Source organism: Balaenoptera borealis (genome assembly GCF_965194805.1).
Source record: "Balaenoptera borealis genome assembly, chromosome: 7".
NCBI classification, from domain to species: Eukaryota; Metazoa; Chordata; class Mammalia; order Artiodactyla; family Balaenopteridae; genus Balaenoptera; species Balaenoptera borealis.
This window is the reverse complement of record NC_138864.1, coordinates 75502679-75530094: the sequence shown is the minus strand read 5'-3', so window position 1 is coordinate 75530094 and position 27416 is coordinate 75502679. Positions and strand designations below refer to the sequence as shown.

Genomic DNA, 27416 nt, shown 5'->3' with positions numbered 1-27416 from the left:
AGAACACGTACAGGATAAGAAGCGCAGTTTCTTGGAGACTTGTCAGGAACTGAGTGGGGAAGGGGGTGGGAGTGTAATAAAAAGCAAAGTCTAGAGTGGAAAGGCGACCACACAGCACTCACGCAGTGGAGGAGAAAAGTGGGCTCAACTGTTCTGGAGAGGCTTCAAAAGGAACCCTGGGGGAGCCCTGCAGGGAGGCGCAGGCCAAGGGCGGATACTCGGCAGCTCCCAGAAGGTATGGGGGTGGGGGGAGGCGGGGAGCGCGAAGCTGGAGCCGTGCCGCCCGGACGGTCCCCGCCCCTCTGCTGGCCCCTCTCGGCGCTCCGCGTCCTGCCGGGCGCGCCCCACGCCTGCCCCTCCCCCGCCCCGAGCTCTGCGACTCCTCCCCGGCTCCTCGGCACTCCCACCTCGCCCGCTAGGCCCTCCACTCGGCGTCCCGGCGCCCGCGCCGCGCTCTGCGCCCTCACTGCGCGCAGCCCCTAGCGGCGCGTCCTGCGAGGCCGGCCTCCGCGTGCCGCCCTTCCTCCCGCCCTCTCTCCTCCTCCTCCCCTCCCTGGTCCTGCGCGATCCAGCTTGGGGAGGCGGGGAAGCTGCCCGAGCGCGACCGCCGCGGCAGCCAGTGTACAGCCGCGGGCCGGAGGCGCGGTTCCTAGGCCTTAGAGCCCGGGGAGGCCGCGGGGGAGTCGGCGCTGCTCGCGGAGAGCTGCGAGGCCCACCCCTACGCGGCGCGGAGGGCGCGGAGGTGAGCGGGCTGGGGAGAGCTCTAGACGCGGTGGCGGGGGCGGAGTTGAAGGGCCAGATGCGGTCGGCGCCAAGCGCTGCATCCCTCCTCCCCTGGATTCCGCGCCGCCTGCGGCGTCCGCCTGAGCTGCTGGGGTCCTGGATCGCCTGGTACCTAAAGGCGGGGAGTGGGAAGGGTGTCTGTTCCACGGATCCCGCCCCCTACTTCCCCGAGCTCCCAGAAAGTCCTGAGGTTGGTTGGGCCCAGGAGAAAGGAGGCCAGGAGAGACATTGTCCCAGGTAGGATGTGCCCCAAAGGGAGAGGACGGGCAGGTTACCTTAGCCTCCCTGATAGTCTCCTTACCACTTTGGGTTCATGCGGAGCATTTCACTGAAGATCGGGCAGCGCTGCTTTTCGAAATCTAAGTATTTCTAGTAGTCATTTTGTTTATTACCCAGTGATGTGACCGTGGTGTGTTTAGGCCATTATGTGTTAGAAAGTAATTGGCCTCTTCTTTGAGTGTCCTAAATTATCTGAGACCTGTATTCAGCCACAGCCAAAACTTGTTGAAAATTATGCCCCCAAAATCTTGCTCTTAAAATAAAGCAGGGAGATGAAGGGAATTTTTGTCGAGAGATTTCCATTTATTATCTTCCCCACCCCTTGGAGAAGGATTGATGTCAGTTTTTACTCCTCAGGCCGTACATTTTTTAGATGGAAAAACTTACTCCAGGCCATGGTTAATTATCACTCATTGCTGTGGGTGAAAGTGCAAGTAGAATTCGAACTCCTGCCCCACCTGCCACCCTCTTGACTTTGATTGGATTCTAGTCCTGTTAACAGCCCTGATGCTGGGAACCTTTTTAGTTCTCTCCAAAGCACGTGCCCCATCACACCCCATACACTTTTTTCTTCACCTTTATTATTTCCTCGTCGTGTTGATCTCCATTTATTTTTTCTTTCTTTAAGGCTGTATTTTTTTTTTTTATTCTACAGCTCTCTCTTGTTTCAAAGCTTAAAAGCTATCTACAGAAGAAAAACACCTGTCCTAGAGATTTTGCAGCATATTTAGAAACATAATTGGAATGGCTGCAGTTTCTTTCTCTTAGCTTGTCAGTCATTGCGGGGGTGGAGGGGTGAGGGAATGAGACAGTATTAATAATGATGAATTGAGCTAATTGTGCAGAAAGGAAATGAAAAACTGTATCCAGGTCACTTTTTATTGTACTAGTGACATGGAAAATAGACTTGAAGTGAATGAGCGTAATTATATTTTAACTCTGCAGTTTCAGTAAAGGGCATTCAGGGCATCAGGAGATGCATTTATTCTGTGCTCAGCCAGTAACCATGACATTGACTTAACCATGACATTGACATGTCACCCACTTTCGGCCCACAAGCCTTCATCAGCAAAATGAGGGATCTTATCTAGAGACCTATTACATCTCTTCTGGTCCTGACATTTTTAGATGCATTTGACAACAAAGGATATTTATTGCATTCTTATGTATATACTATGTGCCAGGCACTGTGGAGGCAATGATGGACAAGACAAACGTGGTTCTGCCCTCAAGGAGCTTATTTTCTGGTGGGGGAAATAGTAATGAGTAAAGAACAATTACATAAGAAAGGAAACCTACCAGGGGCTCAAAACAGAACAAAACTGGAGTGAATCATTGTATTGAAGAGACATGATAGGATGTGCAGTGTTCACAGGATGGGAAAGTGATTGGTCTTTTCTACTTCAAGAAAAGGATGCTGTGGCTGGACCATAGGGAATAACAGTCATACAGGATGACATTGAAGAGTTGTGCTGGGAGACTTTCCTGGTGGTCCAGTGGTTAAGACTCCATGCTCCCAATGCAGGGGGCCCAGATTCGATCCCTGGTCAGGGAATTAGATCCCGCATGCATGCCGCAACTAAAGAGTCCGCAAGCCGCAACTAAAAAGATCCCATATGCTGCAACAAAGATCTCCTGTGCCCCAACTAAGACCCGGCGCAGCCTAAATAAATAAATAATAAATAAAATATATATATATATATATATATATATATTTTTTTTTATAATTCTTTATTTTATTTATTTATTTTTGGCTGTGTTGGGTCTTCGTTTCTGTGTGAGGGCTTTCTCCAGTTGCGGCGAGCGGAGGCCACTCTTCATCACGGTGCGCGGGCCTCTCACTATCGCGGCCTCTCTTGTTGCGGAGCACAGGCTCCAGATGCGCAGGCTCAGTAGTTGTGGCTCACGGGCCTAGTCGCTCCGCGGCATGTGGGATCTTCCCAGACCAGGGCTTGAACCCGTGTCCCCTGCATTGGCAGGCAGATTCTCAACCACTGCGCCACCAGGGAAGTCCAATAAAATATTTTTTAAAAAGAGTTGTGCTGGGACTAGCTAGTTCATTCAGAGCCTTCAGGTCAGGTTCATTTAGGTCAAGAAGGTGACTGTAGTTCAAAATGCAACAGGGAGCCACTGATTTTTAAGGAGGTGAAAGACATCATCTGACTTACAATTTAGGATGATCTTAGCTGCTTCCTAGAGAATGGTTTGGAAAGAGGCAAAGGAGTAAGTAGAGAGACCGTTAGAAAATATTTGCAGAGTTCAGGTGAGAGATGAGAGAGACCTGGATTAAGCTGGTGTCACTGGAGAGGAATTTAAGAAATATTTTGGAAAACAGAAGTTGGTGTTGGATTTTTTGTCAAGAGTGAGGGAAAACAAGGACTGGAGGATCACTCCCAGATTTCTGGCTTGAGCAACTGATGAGTAATGATATCATTTACTGAGAGGAGGAAATTTGGATGAATGCAAACAGATCTGGATAGAAAAAGTGTTTTGTTTTGAACCTGTTAAGTTTGAAATGTCTATGAGGAGATCATAACCACAGCTGCTTGGGAGGAGAAAAGGGATGGTCTCCAGGACGGAAGTGGACAGACTGTCCTTTGATAGGTGAGGTTAATGATTGTGAATTTAAGGTGAGCTGCGTTGTCTGATTTTTCTTTAGCAGCCTTCACCAACTTGGATACAGATACAGTGAAAATGGATAGCTGGGTTCTTCCAGGGCTTGAGTTTTGCCAAGTGGATGTGATGGAGAGCAAGAGAGTTGTCCTAATAAGTTCAGGCTGCTATAACAGAATATCATTGGCTGGGTGGCTTAAACCATAAACATTTATTTTTCACAGTTCTGGAGGCTGGGAAGTCCAAGATCAGAGCAATGGCAGATTCAGTCTGGTAGGGGCCTACTTCCTGGTTCATAGACAGCCAACTTCTCACTGTGTCCTCATATGGCAGAAGAGAGCCCAGAGCTCTCTGGGCTCTCTTTTTATCCCATTGGTAAAGGTTTCACCCTTGTGACCTAATCCCCTCCCAAAGGTTGCACATTCTAATACCATTACATTGGGGGTTAGGATTGCAGCGTATGAATTGTTGGGGGATGGGGGATGATAAACATTTAGTCTGTAACAAGAGTCGATCTTTTTAAGTGAGAAATGATAAATATACACTGTGGAATCTAGGATGGATAAAGAAACCGGGAAAGTGAGAATATAGTCAGTGGATCAGATTTCTTCTACCATCTGGAATTACCAGTGTGAACATTTGACTAAGGTTATTGGAAGGCTAAGAGATAGTGCTTGGAGATATCTGAGGTGTGGTGGAGGCAAAGATTCATTGTCTTAGACGAATAAGTGAAGGAAACGAAGCCATGAGGTTGAATGCTTCATCCATTCGAATGATGAAGTAGTAGACAAGGATGACAACTGCTGGGGTAGAGAGGAAGAGTGTGTATGTATTGGGGGCCAAAGTCACTAGTGATAATGAATAAGCTAGAAGTCAGTAGATGACAGCAGTGAGTATAGGGAGAGCATATTACGAGGTGCCATGGGCTTCAAAGGAGCTTGGGGTTTGCAGGACAGAAGAGGAAAGGTTCAGATGTGGCTTTCAAAGTCAAAACTACACTAACTTCATCTCATGGCCCTGGAGGATTACATTTTCTTGATAACACATCCAAATCAGCAGGTTGTGAATGTCATCAAGATCTCTGAGGACAGCCCTTTCAGAGTTACTATTATCCAACAATTAATGCTCTAGATGTTTGTGAAACAAATTCCGTTCTGTTTTATAAAATTAATAGAGCACAACAGCTGCCATTCAGCCAGAGGAATGTCAAGGAAACTCCTCTAAATTGAAAATCTTAGGATTTCATGTATCTGAGTGTAATGGAATTCTCTTAGCTTGATAATATACTTTAAGAATTAAATGCATACATCAAGTCAGATGCCACTCAAGAAAACTGTGACCTTGAAATTTCAAGGAACCCATATGCTACTTAAAACACACTGTTAGATGGAGCTCATAAAGTAGAAGTGTCACAGTGTTAAATAAAGCTAGCGATTACCATTATTATATAGCTATAAGTCTTGGAAACAAAAGAATTTCAGTGTTGGGAAGGAATACAGAGTCAAATACAACTTTTTTGTTTTCCATTTAACAAAGGAAACTAAGACTCAGAAAACAAGGTGATTTCAGAAGCCTGGGCCTATTCTTTCTCCTCGACACCACATAAACAAAACTTTCTATAAATGTCATAGTCTTTTCAATTATCTAGTCTGTATTACCTGTGACTAAGATCAAAACAAAAGGTAGAGAAACTCTAGCGCCTTGCTAGTTCAAATGTGGCCCATGAACTAGGACCATGGGTATCACCTGGGGGCTTGGGAGAACTGCATACTCTCAAGCACCCCCCCCAGACCTGGAGAATTAGAATGTGCATTGTAGCAAGATCCCTAGATGATCATACCCACATTAAAGCTTGATAGTCGGTCCACCTGGAAATTCTCGTCTGCTCAGGTCAGCAGAACCTCTGATGCCTGGAGAACTGAGGAGAGGAGCCCCTCGTCAAGTGGAAAGAAGAGACAGCCTCACTGGAACATTTTGAATTTTGAATGTTATGAACTAACAGGAACAAAGTATGCTGTGTGGTGGGATGACACATTTTAAGGAATGGCACTGCCCTTTCCAAAAAATGAAGAGAGGAAATTGCAAAATAGTGAGAGGACCTTCTGAGATAGCTCGGAGCCTGCGTGAGAAAGGGGAAAGGGCTGCATGCATATTCTACAGCTTCCAGCATTCAAGGGCAGCTGTTAGTCTCTTGCTAGGGTTATTTTTCATTATTACAAACAACAGTGTGAAAAGGAGCGTAACTGAGGATCAAAAAGCCACATCTGTTATCTCCAAATACCAAAATAAGTATGAGATTGAATCCTAACTCTTTTAGTAGAGTTGTTTTCGATCTTGGCTGCATATTAAAACACCTGAGGATCTCTTAAAAATCCTGATGCCCAGGCTGAACCCCAGACCAATTAAATAAAAATCTGGGTGGAGGGGCGGTGGTGAGTAAGTATCACTATGTGGTAAAGCTCCTCAGGTCACTCCCAGGTGCAGCTGGAGCTGAGAACCGCTGCTTTAGAAGGTCATTCTCCGTTGTGGGAAGAGGCAGCTCTGAGACTGAGGCTCTGCCTCTCCACTTAACCCAAGCAGTGAGTGGGACCCTCTGGTACTCCCATAGCATCCAGCAGAGCCAGCAAAACTGAAGTCACAATCTGCTGTGTGTATAAAAGCCAGTGGGGCTTTCAGGACATTGTGGGAAGTAGGATTTTTTTTTAAAGAGGCATATACTCTCGGCAGGTTCTATTAAAATTTGAGTAATAACAGTTACTGCTAGTGGGAATATTCTAAAATTAGATTGTGGAGATGGTTACATAACTGTAAATACTGAAAATCATTAATTTATACATTTTAAATGGGTAAATTTCATGATATGTATATTTCACCTCAATAAAACTAATTTTTTAGTTGTTATATATGCTTCAATATTCATAATTTTATCACGTTGCTTGGATGGCCAGGAAGCCACTGCCTGTTTTGTATCATTGGAGTGTTAACATCTAGCTGCATGCCTGGTGGATAGGGCTCAATGAGACATTGGATGGGGGAATGGTTGGGGATGGATGGGTGAGTATCATTTTGACCTTTGGTTGTGGACTGATTTCTAAATTGATGTCAATCATCAGAGACCCCTAAAGTTCATAGCACCCAGTGGGCATTGGTGCCATTTGTAAACTGTTTATGGTATGGTATTGAAATCAGGGAAACGGGTTTGTGTAGAGGCTAGAATAGCAGGCCCATCATAGAAGATTATTTGTTTATGAATAAGTTACTGCAATGTAGAAAAATTTGTATTTGCTAGCCAATAAACATAGGTGTCCTTATCTCAAAGTACCATCAGCAGCAAGGTTATAAGATGGGGAAATTATTTCAGCCATTATAAGACCTGCTACTCCCAGCTTCATTTTAGACATACCCCCTGGTCATGTTAAATTGCAGTGCTATGAAAGCCCAGGCATACACAGGAGACATGGCTGTGCTTGACGTAGCAGGCTATATTATGAGGTGGATGGAAGGACGTGTATAGCTTCTTCTCTGGCCTAAACACAGAAGAAAAGTGGGTTGGTGGGGAGGTCTTGGGATGTTGTTGCTTTAATTTATTGAAGAAGATCCTAAAATTTTTTATTAACTGAAGTCCTTGAGTAATACATTTTAAAAATTGAATTTCTAGACTAACCTAAATTTAACCAGAATGCTTTTTTGTTGAAAATCTTCCTACCATGAATTAGACTGCTTTCTTACCCTAGCAATTGAAACATAATAAACATATAAAGTTTTGTTTTGATGATTTAGGACCTAGAAACATCATAAAATCATACCCATATAAACGTATATATTGAATACATACTGAGCCTAGGAAATATCTTGGAAGTTACTTATAATTTTGAATATCTCATTAAAATGCTGGTTATTTGAAAAGTCTGGAAGGCTTGGAGTTAGTCAAACTTTTGCTTTAATGCTATTATATTTCTTTTCTGAAAATCTTTTGGTTCTATAAGACATTAACACAAAAAGACACTCAGATCCAAGTATGAAATATTAATGAATCATTTGTAATTACCTTTGTTTATAAACAGAATTTCAAAGAATAGATCTGCATAGTTTTAATAAAATTACTATTTTGTAATTTTTGGAAAATGATTTTTAAATGAGGATGCATACAGATTACCCAAAAGTTTCAGCTGAGGGAAAGAATTTAATAGTCTGACTTAAGTGGATTTTAATATTCAAATAGCAAGTAGTGATTGGACTGCATTATATTAGGGCAGTTATTCTCAAACTTTAATGTGCATCAGAATCACCTGAGGGCTTTTTATGATACAGATTGCTGGGCTCCACTCCCAGGGTTTCGGATTTAGGAGGTCTCGGGTAGGGCCTAAGAATTTACATTTCTAACAAGTTCCCAGGTGATTCTGATGCTGCTGGTTGAGGGACCATGCGTTAAGAATCACATTCTAATTTTTCAAGCAGAATTGCAGCTTTGCTTCTGGCATTGTCTAAAGGACTTAAGAATTTCTTCCAAAAAATAAAAACCTAAAAAAAACCCCACCTCTTCCCTCAAAGAAATACTTTATTGTTATAAACAGTTGGGTTTTATATGTTTATTTAAATGCTGAGAATGTAGGGAATATCTTTTTGCAACCCAAAGATCATGATAGTAAGAATCACAATTTAGTCACAGAAAATTAGATTGGGATATTTGATATTTCATCTGAGGATTAAGCAGACATCTCTAGCAGCAGGGAGTTTGTTCCAAGGTGCTTTTCTCCCCTCCCCAGAAGTGTTTTCTCTCCAACAGGCTTAAGGAGCACTTTATATAGAGAGTTTCCTAATGTCAGACCAGTAAAATAAAAAGGGGAGGGAGAGGATATATATAGGACTGCCAACTCAAACAGCTGTTATCACTATCCTTTTATGAAAAAAGGACATTTTGACCAGTAAAGGTAGTTAAGAGATATTCTCAGAGTAAAGGACAATTTGTTAAATTGAATAATTTTATGAAAAACTCCCTATTGTATCCATATACTTTTTAATTGCTGTCGACCAGTGATAGCTTCATATTTGGGAACCAGTGCCCTAGCACTTTTAAAGTAAGGTCACAGAAAGCCAAATTTAATTTTAGATCCTTATGGTTTTAAGCTAGAATGAGCCTGTAGTGTACTGTCATGAACCTGGCTTGAAGACATTCTGTGTAATTTAGAGATTATTTTCCAAGTACAATTCATCTATATATAGAATGACTTGAGGTAAGGGAACACCATGTGATATTTTTCTCTCCCTGATTTTCTAGAATAACTATGCTCTGATCATACAGTCTAGTTCTTAATTATATGCTGATATGAGGGGTTTTTTTCTGCTTTTTATTCCAAGTACATACTGTCTCTTCCTAACTGGAATGTAAACTCCTTAAGTGTACGCACCATGCTTCTCTTCTTTATCTCTTATGTGCAAAGCACACAGTGGCCTGGATAAATTCACGCTGGATCACAGCAGAGTAGATCTGCCTTTAGATTATAGTTGCATCACTTCTTGTCAGTGGAAATGTACAACGTAAGGTGCTTATTACTCTTATTTTCAGCTATTGACATAATTCACTTCTTATAACCCCATTTTTTATGGATATCACGATTGTAAACTTCAGCTCACCTGTTAATCAAGTGATCCAAAATGATGGCTTAGCAAATTATGAAGTGATTGATGAGGTTTTGCCCCAGTGTCTCAGCACCCATAGTTTGTGGAGATGCACTGCTTTTAAGTCTGTGTACGGGTGGGTTCCACAGGATACAGACATACTTCTCGGCTCTTTTTCCCTTCCCTCTTGAAGCAGTACACACCTTCACAGTGTTTGCAGAGCCCCCAAAAGAAAATGAGTTGCTATCTGGGGGTTCTCCAAGAGATACCCATCAACCAATCATGTTTTGTTTTGTAGTATTAATGAATTTAGGTCTTTGGTCGGTTTTGATCTAAAAATTGGATTTATTGTTGATTGATTGATTTGATTGATTGGTTGGTAGCTAGAATTCCTAACCTTATAGCTTTGGATTTACCTAAAACTATCCTAAGCTTGAACTGTTTAGAGTTAGTATTTCTTTTGGAAAATAAAGTTAATGGGTGACATTTGGTGATCTAGACAGTTTTAAGATTCCCCATACAATGTTTGCACTGCAATATTAGAATGAGCAGAGGTCAAAAGACTCGTATTTGAAGCCTTGTTGTGTTAACTACCAACTGTACTGTCTTTGATAAATTGCTAAGGTTCTCTAAGCCTCTGTTTCCTCATCTTTAAGATGGGCATAATATGTACTTCACAGCCATCTGAGAATTAAATAAGGTAATATATGTGAAAATATTGTGAACTATGAAATAGCACACAAGCATGTGGTATATGCTTTCAGCAATACACAAATAATCCATCTCTCAGATCTGTTAAAGGCTGTTTTTTTTTTTTCTCTCATGAATGCTTTTACATTCCTTAACACTTTGATGAAAAGAGTCTCATTTTTTAGGCCAACTTCTATTTGTAGGCACAGTCATACTATTAAAGGGTTCAGTTAGAACTTGCCATTAGAAATACAATGTGAATAAGGCCCAGACATGTTAGGACAGAGTCACTTATTAATATGTATAAAATACATGGTAAAATGAGATACCCAGAGATGACATTATTAGGCCCTAATGTATTTTTACCTGTTCACATTCTGATGTGCAGAAGGGGTTTGAACTTGCTTTGTAAAATAAGCAGATAAGTGATACTGTTTTGTTTTTGTTTTTCATTTGAAAAGGTCTTGATTATCATGATTCTTACATTTAAAGATTTTGAAATTCTTACGTTTTGGGAGATGCTACAGTCTCTACTTAGAAGAACTTGGGACTGGGATATAGGAAACTTGGTTTCTGGTGTGTGAGTCTAGTTAACTCTTTTTACCCTTAGATAATGTATATGACTAGGGGTAGGTTGGTCAGTTCACCTTGAATTGTTTAATGAAATGAGCATTGATTTAATTATTTCTGATTCCTTTAACTGCTCCTGATTCTCCAAGTAGCCAACAATATCTCCAAGAAGATGTTGACAGTTTTGTACTACCCTGGTGCCCCTGACCGCCGCCTGCCTTTCAAGGTGCATGGGGTCACTCCAAGGGAAAACAAATAATTATCACCCCTTATATCTTGAAAAGTATGAAATGAAACATGTAATAGATTAAAAAATAGTGAGTTTTCTCCTTTCCCAAGATCCAAGTTAGACATTAAGATGACTAGGTAATGCTAAGGAGCAATGACATGATCAAAGAAGGAGAATACACTAATATGAACACAACCGTCACTCTTCCACCTTGCCCCCGCCCCCATATCTTTCTTAAATTCCTTACATGCACCCACATGACACATACCTTAGCTCGACTGCCTGGGTTCTAATCCTGGTTCCTCTAGTTTCTCTCTTGTGACCTTGTACAGATTATCTTCTGCATGTGTCAGTTTCCTCATCTGCAAATGGGCATGAGAGTATTAGTACCTATCTCATAGGGTAGTTGTGGGGATTCACTCAGTTAATTTGTAAAGCACAGAGCTGGCGCATAGTGTATGCTATATGAGTATGAGGTAATATTATTATTATCTTTTTAAAGATTAATTTACTGATGTATTTGGAGTTATTGAACATGCTCCAGTTCTAGGGTAAAAAGTTGGATTTTCCTTGCTCCAGTAATTTCAAATTTCATTTAGTAAAAACCAAAAAAAAAAAAGTTTTTTAAAACATTCCACCTGTTCCTGTAAAATCCATTAAGTTCTCTGAAGTGATCCACATCTGCTGTTAGCATAAAAGAAATTGTGCATTGCAGATAAAATGGAAGAGTATTTTTTATCCAGACCCAACAGTGACACTGATTCATGGTCATCTGATTGGTATGCTTGAGCAAGTTACAACAAATATGAACCTATAAGGTGTTAGTCACTCAGAAAAGAATTTGACAGATTTTTCCAGAAAAAAATAACTGCATCATGTTTTATGTAACCAATGGAAAAAAAAAAACGGGGAGAAAAAGATTTCATAAGTACTGTGTACTTTAAGACCATAAACACATTATTAACCCCCTTTACACAGGGAAGCTATCTTTCTCTATGATAAGTTAATAGGACATAGGGTGAATGATAGAACTCTATCGTATTTAATTAATTCTTTGTTATATTTTGATGCCTACTTTTCTGAAAATATTACTTAAGTGCAAGGTTTCATTTTTTAGTAGCTGATTTAGCTTACTCTCATTTAGTAATAAAGTTCCTCACTAGCTACTGAGGTAGACCCCATCACAAATGACTGTAGACAGTTTGGGGTTATAAATAAGTTCTTGGGTTTTATTATTGTTTTTCTGTTTTCTGTTGCCTTGTGAGCTATGATGAACTGTCATAGTCCTTCTCTACCTTTAGTGGCATTTCTGACTTGCTGCCTCTGGTCTGCTGAGAAACTGGATAATCACACTTGTTAGAACTGTGTTTTTTAAAAAGTTCTCCCTTGCTGAAAACTTCAGTCTCTTTCCTTTTGTGCTCTAGAGCCTTGCTGTTCAAAGAGGGGCCCATAGACCAGCAACATCGGCATCACCTTACTAGAAATGTAGAATCTTGGGCCTCACTCCAGACCTACTGAATCAGAATCTGCATTTTAACAAGATTCTCAGGTAATTCAAGTATGCATTAATATTTGAGAAGCTCCACTTTAGCACATCAACTTTGTGACAGGTCATTTTTCTATTTCGAGATCCATTTTTAGCTTCAAATTGTGTCTTGCAGTGTTCGAGGTTATATAGCTTGCCAAACTATTTTACCTCTAGAAATAAGGGATGTTGTTATAACATCTAGAAGCGTATTCATGTTTGGTAATAGGTAATTGATGAACATTTTATTTTCTCTCCCCTAGGATATCCCTGGTGATCTTAGAAGAGTCTGTATTATGGAATCGATCTCTATGATGGGAAGCCCCAAGAGCCTTAGCGAAACTTTTTTGCCTAATGGCATAAATGGTATCAAAGATGCAAGGAAGGTCACTGTAGGTGTAATTGGAAGTGGGGATTTTGCTAAATCCCTGACCATTCGACTTATTAGATGTGGCTATCATGTGGTCATAGGAAGCAGAAATCCTAAGTTTGCTTCTGAATTTTTTCCTCATGTAGTAGATGTTACTCACCATGAAGATGCTCTAATAAAAACAAATATAATATTTGTTGCTATACATAGAGAACATTACACCTCCCTGTGGGACCTGAGACATCTGCTTGTGGGTAAAATCCTGATTGATGTGAGCAATAACGTGAGGATAAACCAATACCCAGAATCCAATGCAGAATATTTGGCTTCATTATTCCCGGACTCCTTGATTGTGAAAGGATTTAATGTTATCTCAGCTTGGGCACTTCAGTTAGGACCAAAGGATGCCAGCCGACAAGTATGTATTTTTAAATTTTATTCTTAGTTAGATGGTATTTTGTACTTAAATAGTTAAAACAAATATCATATATTTAAAAACTGAATTTTGACACTCTCCAGTGATTATCATTTTGAAAACTATGTATGAGCTCCTGAAGATTTGTGTCCTGACCTTGTAAGGGCACATTTCTATTCCCAAAATGATGTGAAAAGCTGAGAAAATAACTGGAACTTTCCTATCATAATCAGCTAATTCAAGAAAAAGGCAAGGTTGGCAGTTGAATAATGGGCCATCTCCTTGCTTCCTCAAATATTAAAACAATCTCAATCATGTCTTTTTTCTTTCCCTCTCTCCCTCCCACCCATCCTTCCATCCTCCCTTCTTCCTTCCTTGAAGCTATTTGGTAAACAGTATCCCATCTCTGCACGAAATGCTATGTAGTATGATCCTCAAGAAGAATGCTTTAGAAGTACCTTTTTATTTTACGTAGATTATTCATAGAATTTAAATAGTACAGTTTGTTTTATTTTAAGGGTAGATTTTAATCTGTGTGGGGAAGGTAGAAGCAGATTGGATTTCTCAGGTTCTCCTTTAATCTATGAGTTCTGTTTAGTTCAGTTTGAGAATAAAGCAGATGGGGAGCTCCATCAATGCTTTTGTGGAATGGCAGCTTTTATAAGTAAACACATAAAATAGTGCACCTTAAAAATCTTTCAAAAGTGTGGTTATGCATTATAATGAAGCATGATGATAAAATACTTTTATTTTTGTCCATAAAGACAGTTGATTAGATGTCTTAGAAAATAAATTCAAGTATTACATCACTATATGCTGCGTATCAGAGTCATGATAACCACTCATTTTGAAGTGTTTAATTTGGAAGAATATATACTTTCTTACTTTCCTAGAGAGTATTTCTGAATCCTTTTTTTCTTTTGCATATCAACCAAGGTTTGGCAATGGATACAAATCTAGCAAATTAGAGATAAACCTGAATTTAATCCTTTGCCCATATTTGTGATGATTTTAATTATTCAACAAAAGAAATTGTAGAACAAGAGATTAAGTTCAATGTGAGCTACAGAAAGAGTTTCATTTGTATTTTGTAGTCCTTGTGGCTTTATGCATGTTTGATTTATTCTTTTAGGTTTATTATAAAATTTTAAAGTTTGTAGTTTTTTCCCAGTGAAGTAAAAACAGTTTAATCCACCATTGTCACACCTGTAATAAATTTGATAAAATTTATTTAATTTTATCAAATTAGGAAAAAAATAAAATGCTTTTCCTTACTTCTTTGGTATATATTTCTCCACCTTCCCTGCTCCATTTTAGAAGTTTATCAACATTTGTATAATAGTATAGACTTTGTCATTTATATGGTTAACGTTAGACAAAATTAATAATCCTAAGAGCTCTACATTCTCACCATTATGTAAATAGGTTTAGCAGGCAAGCATTTCAGTGTGGTATGTTTCAGAGCCTTTATATAAACATCCTCAGGGATACATTTAGGAATTTGTTTTCCCTGAACATAGCTCAGAGATTTTATAGCAAAATTTTTCTAACTCTAATCCTGGCTCACTCCAGCTAGGAACTTGTGAACTTGGTGTTCAACAAATATTTGTGAATTCTCAACTACATTACAATATCTAAGAGGTTTTGGTAGTTTGAAAGCCCACCCTCACCCCCACTGATCACAGTCACATCTTAGAGTTCCTATAGAGGTAACAGCTCTTAGAAAATGGCAGTTACTTTACTGTTTAACTAAGCCTATTAATGCTATTATTTTCCCCACCAAATATATTATCCTCATTTAAAGATGAAAGAATTTCCTAATTCTGACCAATGAAATAATATACCTGAGATTATCCATGGTTTTGGTGAATTGGTTTCTAAGCCAAAAGTTAAATTTTATAAATAGTATAGCATCATGACATCATTTAGAGGTTTTAATTACAAATTCAACCATTCAGGATCCATGCTTATCTTTTCCCTTTTCTTAGCCATAAAGGGCAATGCTTGAAATCACTCTACTCAGCAGAATCGCTAGTCCTAGAGCTAAGTACTGTCCACCAAAGCCTGGAGAGCCAGCCCCACCCGGTTCCCTGCAGGAGTGAGAGAGCTGGACAGGGGAGGGGTATGGCCTGCAGCTCAAACTCCACCTAGACTGTTGGAGGGAAGACCTTACCTTGTCTGCTCAGAACCTGGTGATCTAGAAACCTTTCTTTCCTCCCGCCTCCCTTCCCCTGAGGACTTCTATTCCCAGGTTCAAGCTAGATTTTTCTGCATTTTCTTTTCATGTCATTGATGGTAGCAAGGACTTTGTTGTTTTTATGATACTATTTTAACCTATAAATAAATAGATTAATAAATTAATAAATGCTTTATCTCCTTAATTTTTTTGCATCACGCAGGGTCATCGTAAGTGATGCTCTGTGGATTAAATGGGGTGTGTGATTGTTACCATTTTTATAAGCAGTAATAGTAATGATGAGTCTTCTGTTTTTTCCATAGGTTTATATATGCAGCAACAATATTCAAGCTCGACAACAGGTTATTGAACTTGCCCGCCAGTTGAATTTCATTCCCGTTGACTTGGGATCATTATCATCAGCCAGGGAGATTGAAAATTTACCCCTGCGACTATTTACTCTCTGGAGAGGGCCAGTGGTGGTAGCCATAAGCCTGGCCACGTTTTTCTTTCTTTATTCTTTTGTCAGAGATGTGATTCATCCATATGTTAGAAACCAGCAGAGTGACTTTTACAAGATTCCTATTGAAATTGTGAATAAAACCTTGCCCATAGTTGCCATTACTTTGCTGTCCCTGGTCTACCTGGCAGGTCTCCTGGCAGCTGCTTATCAGCTTTATTATGGCACCAAGTATAGGAGATTTCCACCTTGGTTGGAGACCTGGTTACAGTGTAGAAAACAGCTAGGATTACTAAGCTTTTTCTTCGCTTCAGTCCATGTTGCCTACAGCCTCTGCTTACCAATGAGAAGGTCAGAAAGATACTTGTTTCTCAACATGGCTTATCAGCAGGTATGGGACGTGCTTGATATTTATCTGATGCTAGTAAAATACTTGATTATTATAATTTGTAAAACGTGAGATTTAAAACAGTGTAAAACTTCACATACCTTGTAATAGAAATTTTGGTATATTTAGGGAAGAGAAAGAATTGTTCTTTAAACAATGTTTCTGCACAAGAATTATGCGGCTAATTCAGAATCATTTAGAATAAAAGCTGCTACCATCCCTTTCTTTGCAGAATAAGAACAGAGAGGTGAAGAGTTGGGTTTTGTTTTTTTTTAATATTACAATTGCAGTGACTACTTTCAGCATCAGTTAATTATTTTATAATTGGCCATGTTCCATGAAATAATAAGGCAGCTCTCAGTAAACGTACACAATAAAATTAGAACTAGTGAAAATATAAAACAGAATAGGAAGTCAAGATCAGGAGACACACACAAGGTTTTTGTTATCATAAAGCAGGAAAGATACTGGTTCCTCAGGTGAACCTTTTCTAGTACTTAGCTCTTCAAGAAAATCTCTGGGAGAGCTTCATAGAAAGGGCTGATGGAATAGACTATGATTTTCCTCAATAATTTCCATTCAGCAAATGTAAGGGGTTTCACTGAAGCTCTTTGATGTAGCATTTCTCAATGAAAGCCGAGGACCGTGTACTAAACAAATGTGTAAGAGCTTTTGCATTTTATAAGAAACCAAGGCATCATGGTCCAGGTGTGTAGCATCCAGTACTTACACTCGTTTCAACAATAAAACCTAAAATAATTTGAAAAAAATTACTAGATTGATGTTCTTTAAGCCATTCTCTCTAAAAATAACCACTTAAATGACTACTAAGGCTTTGATATCTACTCCACCAGCTTCCTCACCTCCTTCAAGTCTTCAATTTGTTGACACAAATAATAAACAATCAATAATAAGAATAGAAGAGAGTTTTATTTGCGCCAAACTGAAGACAACCTCTCAGTAGCTCTGAGGGGACTCTTCTGAAGGGGCAGGGAAGGAGCCAGTGTGTATATGAATTTTTTGGCTAGGAAATAAGTGTAGTCAAACATACATCTTTGATAAAGAATTACTGCTAATCACAAAGAAGAGATACCTCAAGTTAATGATTTTAGTGCTTTTCTATATATGGGAAGATGCAAGAATCTGGGGTCATTGAAATTCTTCCTGAGATACGCATCTTAACTACCTAGGGGCCAATATTTCAAAGCACAGAAAGCCTCATCCTGTTTTTTTTCCTCCTGAATTCCCCTCAGGGCCCGCTGTCAACTGACAGTGGGTTGTGACTGAACCCTTTGCATAACCTGATGATGGGCAACATTCTTCTCTTTAATGGTAAAGCTGATGTACAATGTATGTTTGACAGGCCGTAAGACAGGCTGTTCTAATTAGCATAAAGTTCAAGCCAAATCATGTATAAGCCAGAATGACTTCCCCATACCTCAACATGTGAAAATTTCTTCCATCAAGTTCTTACCTCCTCAGCGAGGCCTTCGTTTGGACACCAGTTTACGTTCTGCCACCTGCTTCTGACTCAACCCTGGTACTCTCAGCCCCTCTTACTTTACCTGCTCTTCTTTGTCTTTGTTCAATAGTATTTACCACCTTCTAACACACTTTGTGTTCTTTGTTTATTTACTGTTCTCTGCCTTCTCTCATCATAATGTAAGTTCACAAGAGGAGGGATCTTTGTTTCGTTCACTGATATATTCACAGTTCCTAATGCCTGGAACTGTGCCTGACACATTGTAGACACTCAAAAAACATACTCATGGAGCAAAGTGATGAATTGGGAGGGCTTGTAGATAACATTCAGGTTGTAATCTCCGGGTATACTGGGGTATGCTGTTATTCTGTATTGTTGTATAGACACCAAACGAGATAATAAGAGCCTTTATCCACAGATAAGCTCTGTGGCTCTTTTCAGGATGTTGGTATGATTGCTTCAGGGAACAATGGCTAAGAAATAGCTTTTCTCTCTCTTTTTTTTTTTTTTTTTTAAATTTCAAGTATGTTTGGTTACCTGGAATTGGACAAAAAGTTAAGCTGGTGTTAAGTTAGAATGTTTTCCATGAATAGATTACTTAAACCAAAGCTTTAACCCAAGGAATCCAAGCCTTGATTTATACTCTAATTATATTGTTTGCATGTAAATAGACAATTCTAAAAGTAGTCCCTATGCAGAATATGACATATTCAGAGTTAAACTCTGGCTTGATTATATGTGCATTATCAATGTAAGGGAAAGTACTGAATGAGGCAACTGGACAGTTGGAAAGTATATTAATGAGGCCATTCAAGTGGTTAAGTATTTGCACTCCTTAGGGCTTTATCCTCAGGGAAATCTCAGCTTCCTGGGGAAAAGAAGGTAAGAAGAGGTAAATCAACATATAAATATTCTTCATGTGAGAAAGGAAGGCACAGACATAGTTTAGAAATTCCCTGCCTGGATTCTAAATTGAAGTAAGGCCAGAATGTACCCAAAATATTCAACCAAGTTTAAACTAACTTGTAAAAGCACCAGAAAACTAAGTCTAACTGTCAGTACTTCTTTTGTGTCCCTCTGGAACCAACCACTCAGTATTTCACGGTCTTGGGACTCCAGAGTCCCTGTCACCATGATGTATTACAAATGTGATGACAGATTTACCCACCCTTCTCACATGTGGGTGAGGAAGGAGAGAATCTTAGTCCTCTTTTTGTTGAACTCTCCCTTCTCTTTCTCTCACACCTGGAACAATACCATCCAGTAACAGGTTCTCCATAACAGTCTGTTAAATTGCATTAGTGCAACTCAAATGTTATATGTCCATATATGACATATTCTTAGGCCAAGAGTGAACTCTGTGCTGAATCAGTTAATATTCTACCAAACAAAGGAAATTCACGTTTGCTTTCTTGTTAGGTTCATGCAAATATTGAAAACTCTTGGAACGAGGAAGAAGTTTGGAGAATTGAAATGTATATTTCCTTTGGAATAATGAGCCTTGGCTTACTTTCCCTCCTGGCAGTCACCTCCATCCCTTCAGTGAGCAATGCTTTAAACTGGAGGGAATTCAGCTTCATTCAGGTATGTGGGGTTTGTTTGGTGAGGGACTGGGTGACATAGATTTTTAATTCCAGTTAAGTACAGTTGGATTTTAAATATGCTGCTAATAAAAGAGTGCCCCTGGGACTGCTCTTCATGCATCTAGCTCGTGGAATGTTATGTCGCTAGAGGCCAGCTTAGGACCGTTCTGGTTTAGTAAGTGAAAGACCAGTACAGGACTTTACTGGAAAGCTTTGATAGTACTGCCTACTATGTTACAGATAAAGGTTATTTGAAAAATTAAAAAAAAAAAAGTGGGGGATGAATGAGCTTAGATCAAGTTTAATACCAAAGTCAATTTATTATTGGGCAAATGAATGAACACTTACTTTATATTTTGAGTCATCTTGATCTGTCTAGAAAAGTCTCATTCATTGTAATTCAAGTGGAGAGAAGCTCAGTCTGAATATTTTAAAGGAAATGTGTATACACACACAAACACAAGTGGTAGTTAATGGATTCTGGCAAGCAACCAGCCTTATCATTCTTGTTAGTATATGTATTTGGTGCATCAGTTGTATACATATGTATATGAGTGTCTACAAAGGGGTTTCAAGATAACATTGTGTTCTTTGATGAGTTAAACATTCACTTTCTCCAGTAATAGCTATTTAATACATTTGCATACTTTAAAAATATATAACTCAAACTGAGACCCTACCTAAATTACCATAAAATCAGTATTGGTTGTATCCAAATGGTTTATAGCACAATATGCAGATGAGTGTCATTTGGTGGTACGCTAAATTTTGTTTGTTTTTAGTTTTGTTTTTTGCCTATTCGCTTGAGTTTTTTTTTTAAAGTGATCTAAAAATCTCATTCAAATTAAGGGCACATCCCTCATCTAAATTCATTTTTCCTTTTCGAGGGAAATAAAATGTGAATACTTTCCCAACTGCTAGTTTAATCACACCTGAAAAGAAATAGAAGGCCCACTGATAAAAGGTGCTAGACGGGTGCAAAGTATCATTATAAATTTAGATGAGTAATTGCAAGCAGAACAATTTTCTGTGAGAGAGTTGATCCTTCCCCAGTGAAGTTAGAAGTTACATTATTATGCCGATGTAGTACTACATTTTGTGTAACATAGACCATTTCTTAAATAAGCAATTAAACATCATGTAGGGAACCCAAAATGCTGAACTTTTTGATTTTAACCTGTGAACTGTTTAACAAAGTGCTCTTAATAATCTCATTTAATATGGTTGATAAAGCCATTTGAAATGCTTTTTATGTTACATATTAATACTGTAAGATTTTTCATATTTATCTTCAACTAGTATATATATGTGTGTATACTCATGAGAATGCTCTTCAGCATTTAATTTTATTATATACGTATGTATACATGTATTATATACACACATACACACATTTTTTTAAAAAAAGATACACAACTGGTAGAAATGTGGATAACTTTTATAAAGGAGTTTTCCAGTTTTTATCAGTATCCTTAAGGAAAACCCAGATGTTCTGACAAGTAATCCCACTATTAGAAATCAATTCTAAGGAAATAAACCAAAATATAGAAAAGGGCTTAAAGTGACATTATAGTTGAGGAAAGTAGGAAACAGAGTAAATGATCAACAAAAAGGAATGGTTAGGTAAATTATAGCACATCCATTCAATAGAATATCATATAGCATTAAAGTCATGTTTTCATATTTAATGACATGAGGCAAAGGTTCTGGATGTGATAAATAAAATAATCAGAATATTAGACTATATGCAATACAGCCTTATTTGTGTAAAAAAAAGTGCATATAAATATATAAGAAATATATGAAAATACTAAAATTGTTTAATGCAGTAGAGAACAAAGAGTAACTCAGTAATTTAAGATAAAATAGTGTTATCAAAATATAAACTTGGTATATCTGGATGGGTTAATTTATGAGTTTGAATAATTTGCTTCTTATTCTGTTTCTTTTTCTTCCTCCCCTGTCTCAAGTCTACACTTGGCTATGTTGCTCTGCTCATAAGTACTTTCCATGTTTTAATTTATGGATGGAAACGAGCTTTTGAAGAAGAGTACTACAGATTTTATACACCACCAAACTTTGTTCTTGCTCTTGTTTTGCCCTCAATTGTAATTCTGGGTAAGATCATTTTACTCCTTCCATGTATAAGCCGAAAGCTAAAGAGAATTAAAAAAGGCTGGGAAAAGAGCCAATTTCTAGAAGAAGGTATTGGAGGAGCAGTTCCTCATCTCTCACCAGAGAGGGTTACAGTAATGTGATGATAAATGGTGCTCCCTGGTGCCATATAAAGTTCTCCTCATGCCATTATTTTTATGACTTCCTTTATCTGCAGTTGCAAGTGCACTGTCAAATTGCTATGGGCTGAAACCTCTTCAGTGAGATCTCAACTGAATTAGTGGTAGAATTTTCTTCAAATTTATTTTCACTAATGTCACATTTTGCCAATATGAGTTTTTATAGTCAACTTATTGTTGAAATGTAGGTATGTTTTGTTTTGTTTTGTACAATCGTAAGACTATTGTTATTTTAAGAAACTTTATTCCATAATCAGGCAGAAATATTTGTAGTTAATAATATAGATACAACATAATGTTAAAAAACTTTGCACACCAGCAGAACTTTAAGTTTTAATATAATTCAATAGATATATTTCTTTTCTGAAGCTTCAGTAAGGTTTTAATTATTATCCAGCTTAAGAAATAGAAATGCATAACCATACATTATTTTTAAGAAAGGACACATTACATTAGCATCTAGGAAAGGGTGCGTGGTTAAAATCCCTATATTCCTTTCATAAGATCAGGCTTGAAGAATGTAATCAATTGTATGAACCAATGTGATTTATAAACAAACACAAATTAAAGAGACAGACTGAACTTGAAATTATGTTTAAAATGCATTGGAGACATGGACTATATACTGATAATATGTACCTCATGAAAGATTTTATTCTTTGTCTTGTTACAGAGCAGTTTTATTTGCATATTAATATACTGATCAGGGAGAAGACAGTAACATCTGGCCTCCAAAACTGATCTTTCTCATCTAGTACCAATCTTGGGAATCTTATAATTGTTTCTAGTTAGAGGGAAAGTGTTACGTTTACACACAGGGAGTTGTCAGCTGATCTAAGCTGTTGCACCTTAGCCAGTCATACTCCGAATGGTACAGGATTTTACTGACATTCGTGGATGGATTATAACCTGCCAGGCACTGTTCTAAGCACTTTACTTGTATTTTCCCATTCAGTACTTACAACAACCCCATGACAGAGGTAGCTATTATCCTCATTTTACATATAAGGATACTGGAGCATAGAAAAGTTAAGTAATTTGCCCAAGGTCATGCAGTTAGTGAGTGGCAGAGCCAGCATTCAAGTCCAGGCAGTCATATTTCAGAGGCTACAGTTTTAGCCGCTAGGCTGCATGACCCTTGCCCCATCCCCATGCATACCAATCTAGATGCTTCCTCTTTGATATAAACGCACTGACATTCTTTACAGTGTGTTGTGGGTGTCAAAAGATATATGAAAATATTGTAATCATAAATTTATCCTTGCCTGTGGGATAATCCACACTTACCCTAGGAGAGGATCTTGCCTGGGACAGGACCCGGGAGATCCACGGCAGTCCATAGGCCTCCCTGTGCAGTGAGGGACTCCAGCAGAGATAGGACCACAGCAGTTTTAACGAATGGCTGAGGTCCTACAGAATCTTAAAAAGTCCCTGTAGAGTTGGTCATCTCTTTTTCTCTTCTTGAGAAGTCCTCCTGCCTGCTCAGCCACTAATTAGGGAGCAGTTTGCAAGCATGAAGGATATTTAGATGAGCAGTTAATTATAAATGTACTCTAGAGACATAGAATCACACAGATTATTCATGAAAGTTTTCAGTGCTGACATTCCACATTAAAATTGCATTTTGTTCATACTTTGGTTAGAAAGCCCTATGTTTTTTTTTCCATTTGCTCTTTCCTTATTAAAATAGAAAATTGCAGGCAGATACAATTATATGTATTCCTCCTCCTGAAACTATAACATTTTTAAACTTACCCAGTAAGGTTCTACTGAATCCAGCTGCCAAAGATAAATGGACTTTTACTTAGTGGAGGCTACCTTTCCCACCAATGGCTCCTTCCCTACTACCGCATCATGTCAGTTTGGTAAACTATTCATGATTCTCTGATGTCCTCTTCTTGCTGAATTTTAGTAGCTTGTACTTTTTACTTGAGCTTTTCCTTTTTCTTTATTTTAATTGTATTCTTTCCCTCTTGATAATCATTTACTTGTTAGTTCTCAGTAGGGATTCAGTTGGGTGATAACTTAAAGGTAAACACCTATAAACTACATAGTGGACTAGTGAAATTAAGAGCATATTTTTAATATTTTCTCGTTCCTATAGTTCCACTCCCTTAAGCCCATACTTGCACCATTTAATGTGAAAATACAATGAAATATTTTTAAAAGTTAGATGACCACTGAAGTATATGGTTGCATGTATATATTAATTAGCCAATAAGATAAATAAAATTATCACTATTACAGATAAGTGGGGCCTTTGAAAATATGAAAAAACAAAGTTTATGAAAATGTATATAAGATGTAACAGTTGTTTGAAACAGTGATATCTCCTTTTCAGTACTACAAAGAGGAAATAATTTTGAAGTTTTAGAATAAATATAATATATTCATTATAATTCTAAGTGTTTTAAAAGCTTTTCTAAAAATGCAAAAAAATATTGACTTTTAACTGCTTTACTTAAATGACTTTTAATTGCTTTATTTTACTATTTCCTACCTGATCATTTTTCTTAGTCATTATTTCTCATAATCATTCTTTAAAAATCATTACTCTGGCCTCAGAAGTAGGACTGAATTCTGCTCTTGCTAGATGTGAGAAAGTAGTGGGAACTTTAAAGTAGTGGGATTTTTTTTCCCTCAACTGTATTTTGAGAAGCGCCCCTGAGAAAATTTTAAGAATGTGGAAAATATACCTAGTTTTAATCCTATGCAAAATAATTAAGTAATTTTTTTCCTAAGAGGAAATTAATCATTGACTGAATCATGCTACCTAGCTTTTGTGTGCAGATTCCATGTCTCCTCTATTAAGAATATTTAAAATCATGTTTAAATAAGAATATATTCATGCTAGCATATATTTTTCAAAACATATATGGAAATTCGTCTAGACTGTCTACATGTAGAGATTTTTATTTAAATTTCAAAATATTTTAAAGTATGAATAAATTATATTTATAGGTATTTATCAGAGAGAAATATTTTGTGCTACATATGGGATTGGTTAATGAGCTCCAGTGTTAAACTACCTAATTTCTTAAAATTAGCATAATCTTGAGTTGATTAAGGAATTTTACTTTTAAAATTAATTTGATAATAGTAACTCTATGTATATTAATCCTTACAGTCAAATTATGAAAATTATTTGTGTAAAAGGGCTTTTAAGAATATATCATATCCAATTTTTTTATTGTTTATCTCTTATGTAATATGTAAGATCTTAATTCTTTTTAATTGCCTTTTGCCATTAAACTATTTCATAATAACTTCTGTACAGAGAGGTTTCTCCTCCAGAAAAGTTTTGTGAAAGTTAAAGATTCTTATGTGATGTTTTAAATAAAGTACCATCAATGTAATTTATAAATATTTCTTTAGGAATATTATGAACACTGAAACTGTGTCAGTCTATAAAATCTCTGTTTTGAAATAAGTATTTAAACAGCCTAAAATGTCGTGTTGAAATTATTTTGTAAATTCATGACTTAAAGCACACATAGTATAATAACCTGAGTCTAGTGTTAAGATTTATATTTGCAATGTGTTGTCATGAAAATGAGCTGCTCCACCCTCAACTGTTCATAAGTCAGTAAAGCAAATTCTGATACATCTTCAGTATATGTAATTGCTCTAAATGACACTGTAATAATTTTAGTGGAAACACAATTTGTTCATACCTTTGAACACTGAATTTTATAGGGATGAATAGGTTCTTCAATTTTTTTTAAATGCAAGAAAACTATAAAGTGCTAATATTCAGAGATTCTGTCGATATGATACCAAAAAACATTTAGTTCAGCTTAACACATGTACACACAGTAGTCCCCTCCTTACCATAGTTTCATTTTCTATGATTTCAGTTACTCACAATCAGCCATGGTCTGAAAATATTAAATGGAAAATTCCAAAAATAAACAATAACTTTTAAATTGTGTGCCATTCTGAGTAGCATGGTAAAATCTCGGGCATTCCTGCTCCATCCCGCCCACCCGGGAGGTGAATTATCCCCCTGTTCGGTGTATCCTTTCCATTAGTCACTTAGTAGCTGTCTTGGTTATCAGATCGACTGTTGTGGTATCACAGTGCTTGTAACCCTTATTTTACTTAATAATGGTCGCAAAGTACAAGAGTAGTGACGCTAGCAATTCAGATATGCCAAAGAGAAGCTGTAAAGTGCTCCCTCTAAATGAAAAGGTGAAAGTTTTTGACTTAATAAGAAAAATAATTGTATGCTGAGGTTGCTAAGATTTATGGTAAGAAAGATTCTTCTATCCATGAAATTATGAAGAAGGAAAAAGAAATTCAAGCTAGTTTTGCATTGGACCTCATGCTGCAAAAGTTACAGCCACAGTGTGTGACAAATGCTTAATTAAGATGGAAAAGGCATTAAATCTGTACAATAAGGTATTTTGAGAGAGAGCGAGACCACATTCACATAACTTTTACTACGGTATATTGTTATAATTTTTCTATTTTATTATTAGTTATTGTTGTTAATCTCTTACTGTGCCTAATTTATAAATTAAACTTTGTCACAGATATGTATGTATAGGAAAAAACATATGTATGTCTATATAGGGCTTGGTACTATTTCTGGTTTCAGGCATCTACTGGGGGGTCTTGAAACATATCCCCTGTGGATAAGGGGGGTGCGGACTACTGTACTCAGATTTTTTTAACTTTCCAAATCGTTGGATTAACAACATGCAGTCATCCAAAATTAGGGCAGACTATTTGGATTCTCCTAATGGCTAGATGGGCTAAATTAAATTACCAAAGCAGGTGCTTTCTTTATGATTTCCAAATTGCCACCTCCAAGGAAGAGTCTCTTAAGATTTTCTTTAAAGGTCTTTCATAGCTTTACAGATATCCAGCCTGAATGGGGACTGGAAGTTGTCTCTCAATGTCTAGTTACCCTACTTTAAAAGCTGTTGCCCATCACATTACTCAACTACCCTTGCCATTAGGTGTTCCTGTGTGACTGAGTGTTGGCCAGCGAGACGTAGGGGAACAAATGAGTGACTTCTTGGAAGTCTCTTCAAAGAAAAGCAGCATGTGTTCCTTTATCTTATTCCTCCATCTTCCTGCCAGAACTGTGATATAACAGCAGGCCTTGCAAATATCCAAGTAGACCAAGGCCAAACCCTAAGGACGACATGTTAGAAACTAAAAAGATCTTGACTACTTCACAACTTCAACTGCCTTTTCCTGTATTTAAGCCATTGTAAATTTGGGTTTCTTTTTATGAACTCAAAACTAATCCATTCTGGCCTTCAGTTCTTTATCATGATGCCATTTAACACTGTTTGAATAAACTAGATTGCAATAATTCTTACCTTTAAATGTTTTTAAAGGATAATGTGCAATTCACATTAGAATTGATTTTCCATTGTTAATTAATTATACTTATTTTCCTGCCTTGACCTTTCATTAGGTATTTTGTATCTGCGTGGAAAATACTGTCTTCTTTATAACTGTGTAATAGATATTTGCTAAAACTCTGTAATCTCTAAAATATCATTATCAAAGTTTATGCCATGTTTTTATATCATTCTCATAGATCTGCCTTATAAACATCTAAATAAAAAAGTACTGTTTAATGTGATTTAACTTCTTTTTTGAAATGTTATATACAAATGGATTTTTCTTTCTTACTGAATAATGATTCCAATATTTGATGGAAGCCATCTAATACTTTTCTGACTATTTCTTTTCAGAAGCATCCAGAAAGCAATGCATGTAACAGTTTTGGGTTTGGGGGGAATTTTGTTTGTTTTTGCCAAAGCAGACATTTAGAAAAACATCCATCTAATGAGATGGTATTCTTAAAAGTATTTCATTTCACTAGCATTTATTAAGTATCTTTTGTTTTAATTTATTTATTTTATTTTAATTTTGGCTGTGTTGGGTCTTCATTGCTGTGTGCGGGCTTTCTCTGGTTG

The 27416-nt window shown here is 37.6% G+C and overlaps 1 protein-coding gene across 6 annotated transcripts; it reads left to right on the top strand.

Annotated features, from left to right (window-relative positions):
• Positions 1–97: 97 nt before the first annotated feature.
• STEAP2 (STEAP2 metalloreductase) lies at positions 98–27079 on the top strand. 6 transcript variants are annotated; one of them, XM_082398477.1, is made up of 6 exons: positions 98–235; positions 12208–12332; positions 12572–13096; positions 15593–16120; positions 19020–19184; positions 21154–27079. In XM_082398477.1, the coding sequence occupies exons 3-6, from the start codon at positions 12605–12607 to the stop codon at positions 21439–21441; spliced, it is 1473 nt and encodes a 490-aa protein (XP_082254603.1). In that variant the 5' UTR covers positions 98–235; positions 12208–12332; positions 12572–12604; the 3' UTR covers positions 21442–27079. The 6 variants fall into 6 exon arrangements, with proteins under 6 accessions (XP_082254603.1, XP_082254604.1, XP_082254602.1 ...); XM_082398478.1 differs by lacking the exon at positions 98–235 and adding an exon at positions 537–742; XM_082398476.1 differs by lacking the exon at positions 98–235 and adding an exon at positions 760–891.
• The last annotated feature ends 337 nt before the right edge of the window (positions 27080–27416 follow it).

Coding starts and splice junctions, on each gene's coding strand:
- STEAP2 (XM_082398477.1), top strand. CDS start 12,605: ATGGAATCGATCTCTATGATGGGAAGCCCCAAGAGCCTTAGCGAAACT. Junction 16,121..19,019: donor TCAACATGGCTTATCAGCAG/GTATGGGACGTG, acceptor CTTTCTTGTTAG/GTTCATGCAAATATTGAAAA. Junction 19,185..21,153: donor GGGAATTCAGCTTCATTCAG/GTATGTGGGGTT, acceptor CCCTGTCTCAAG/TCTACACTTGGCTATGTTGC.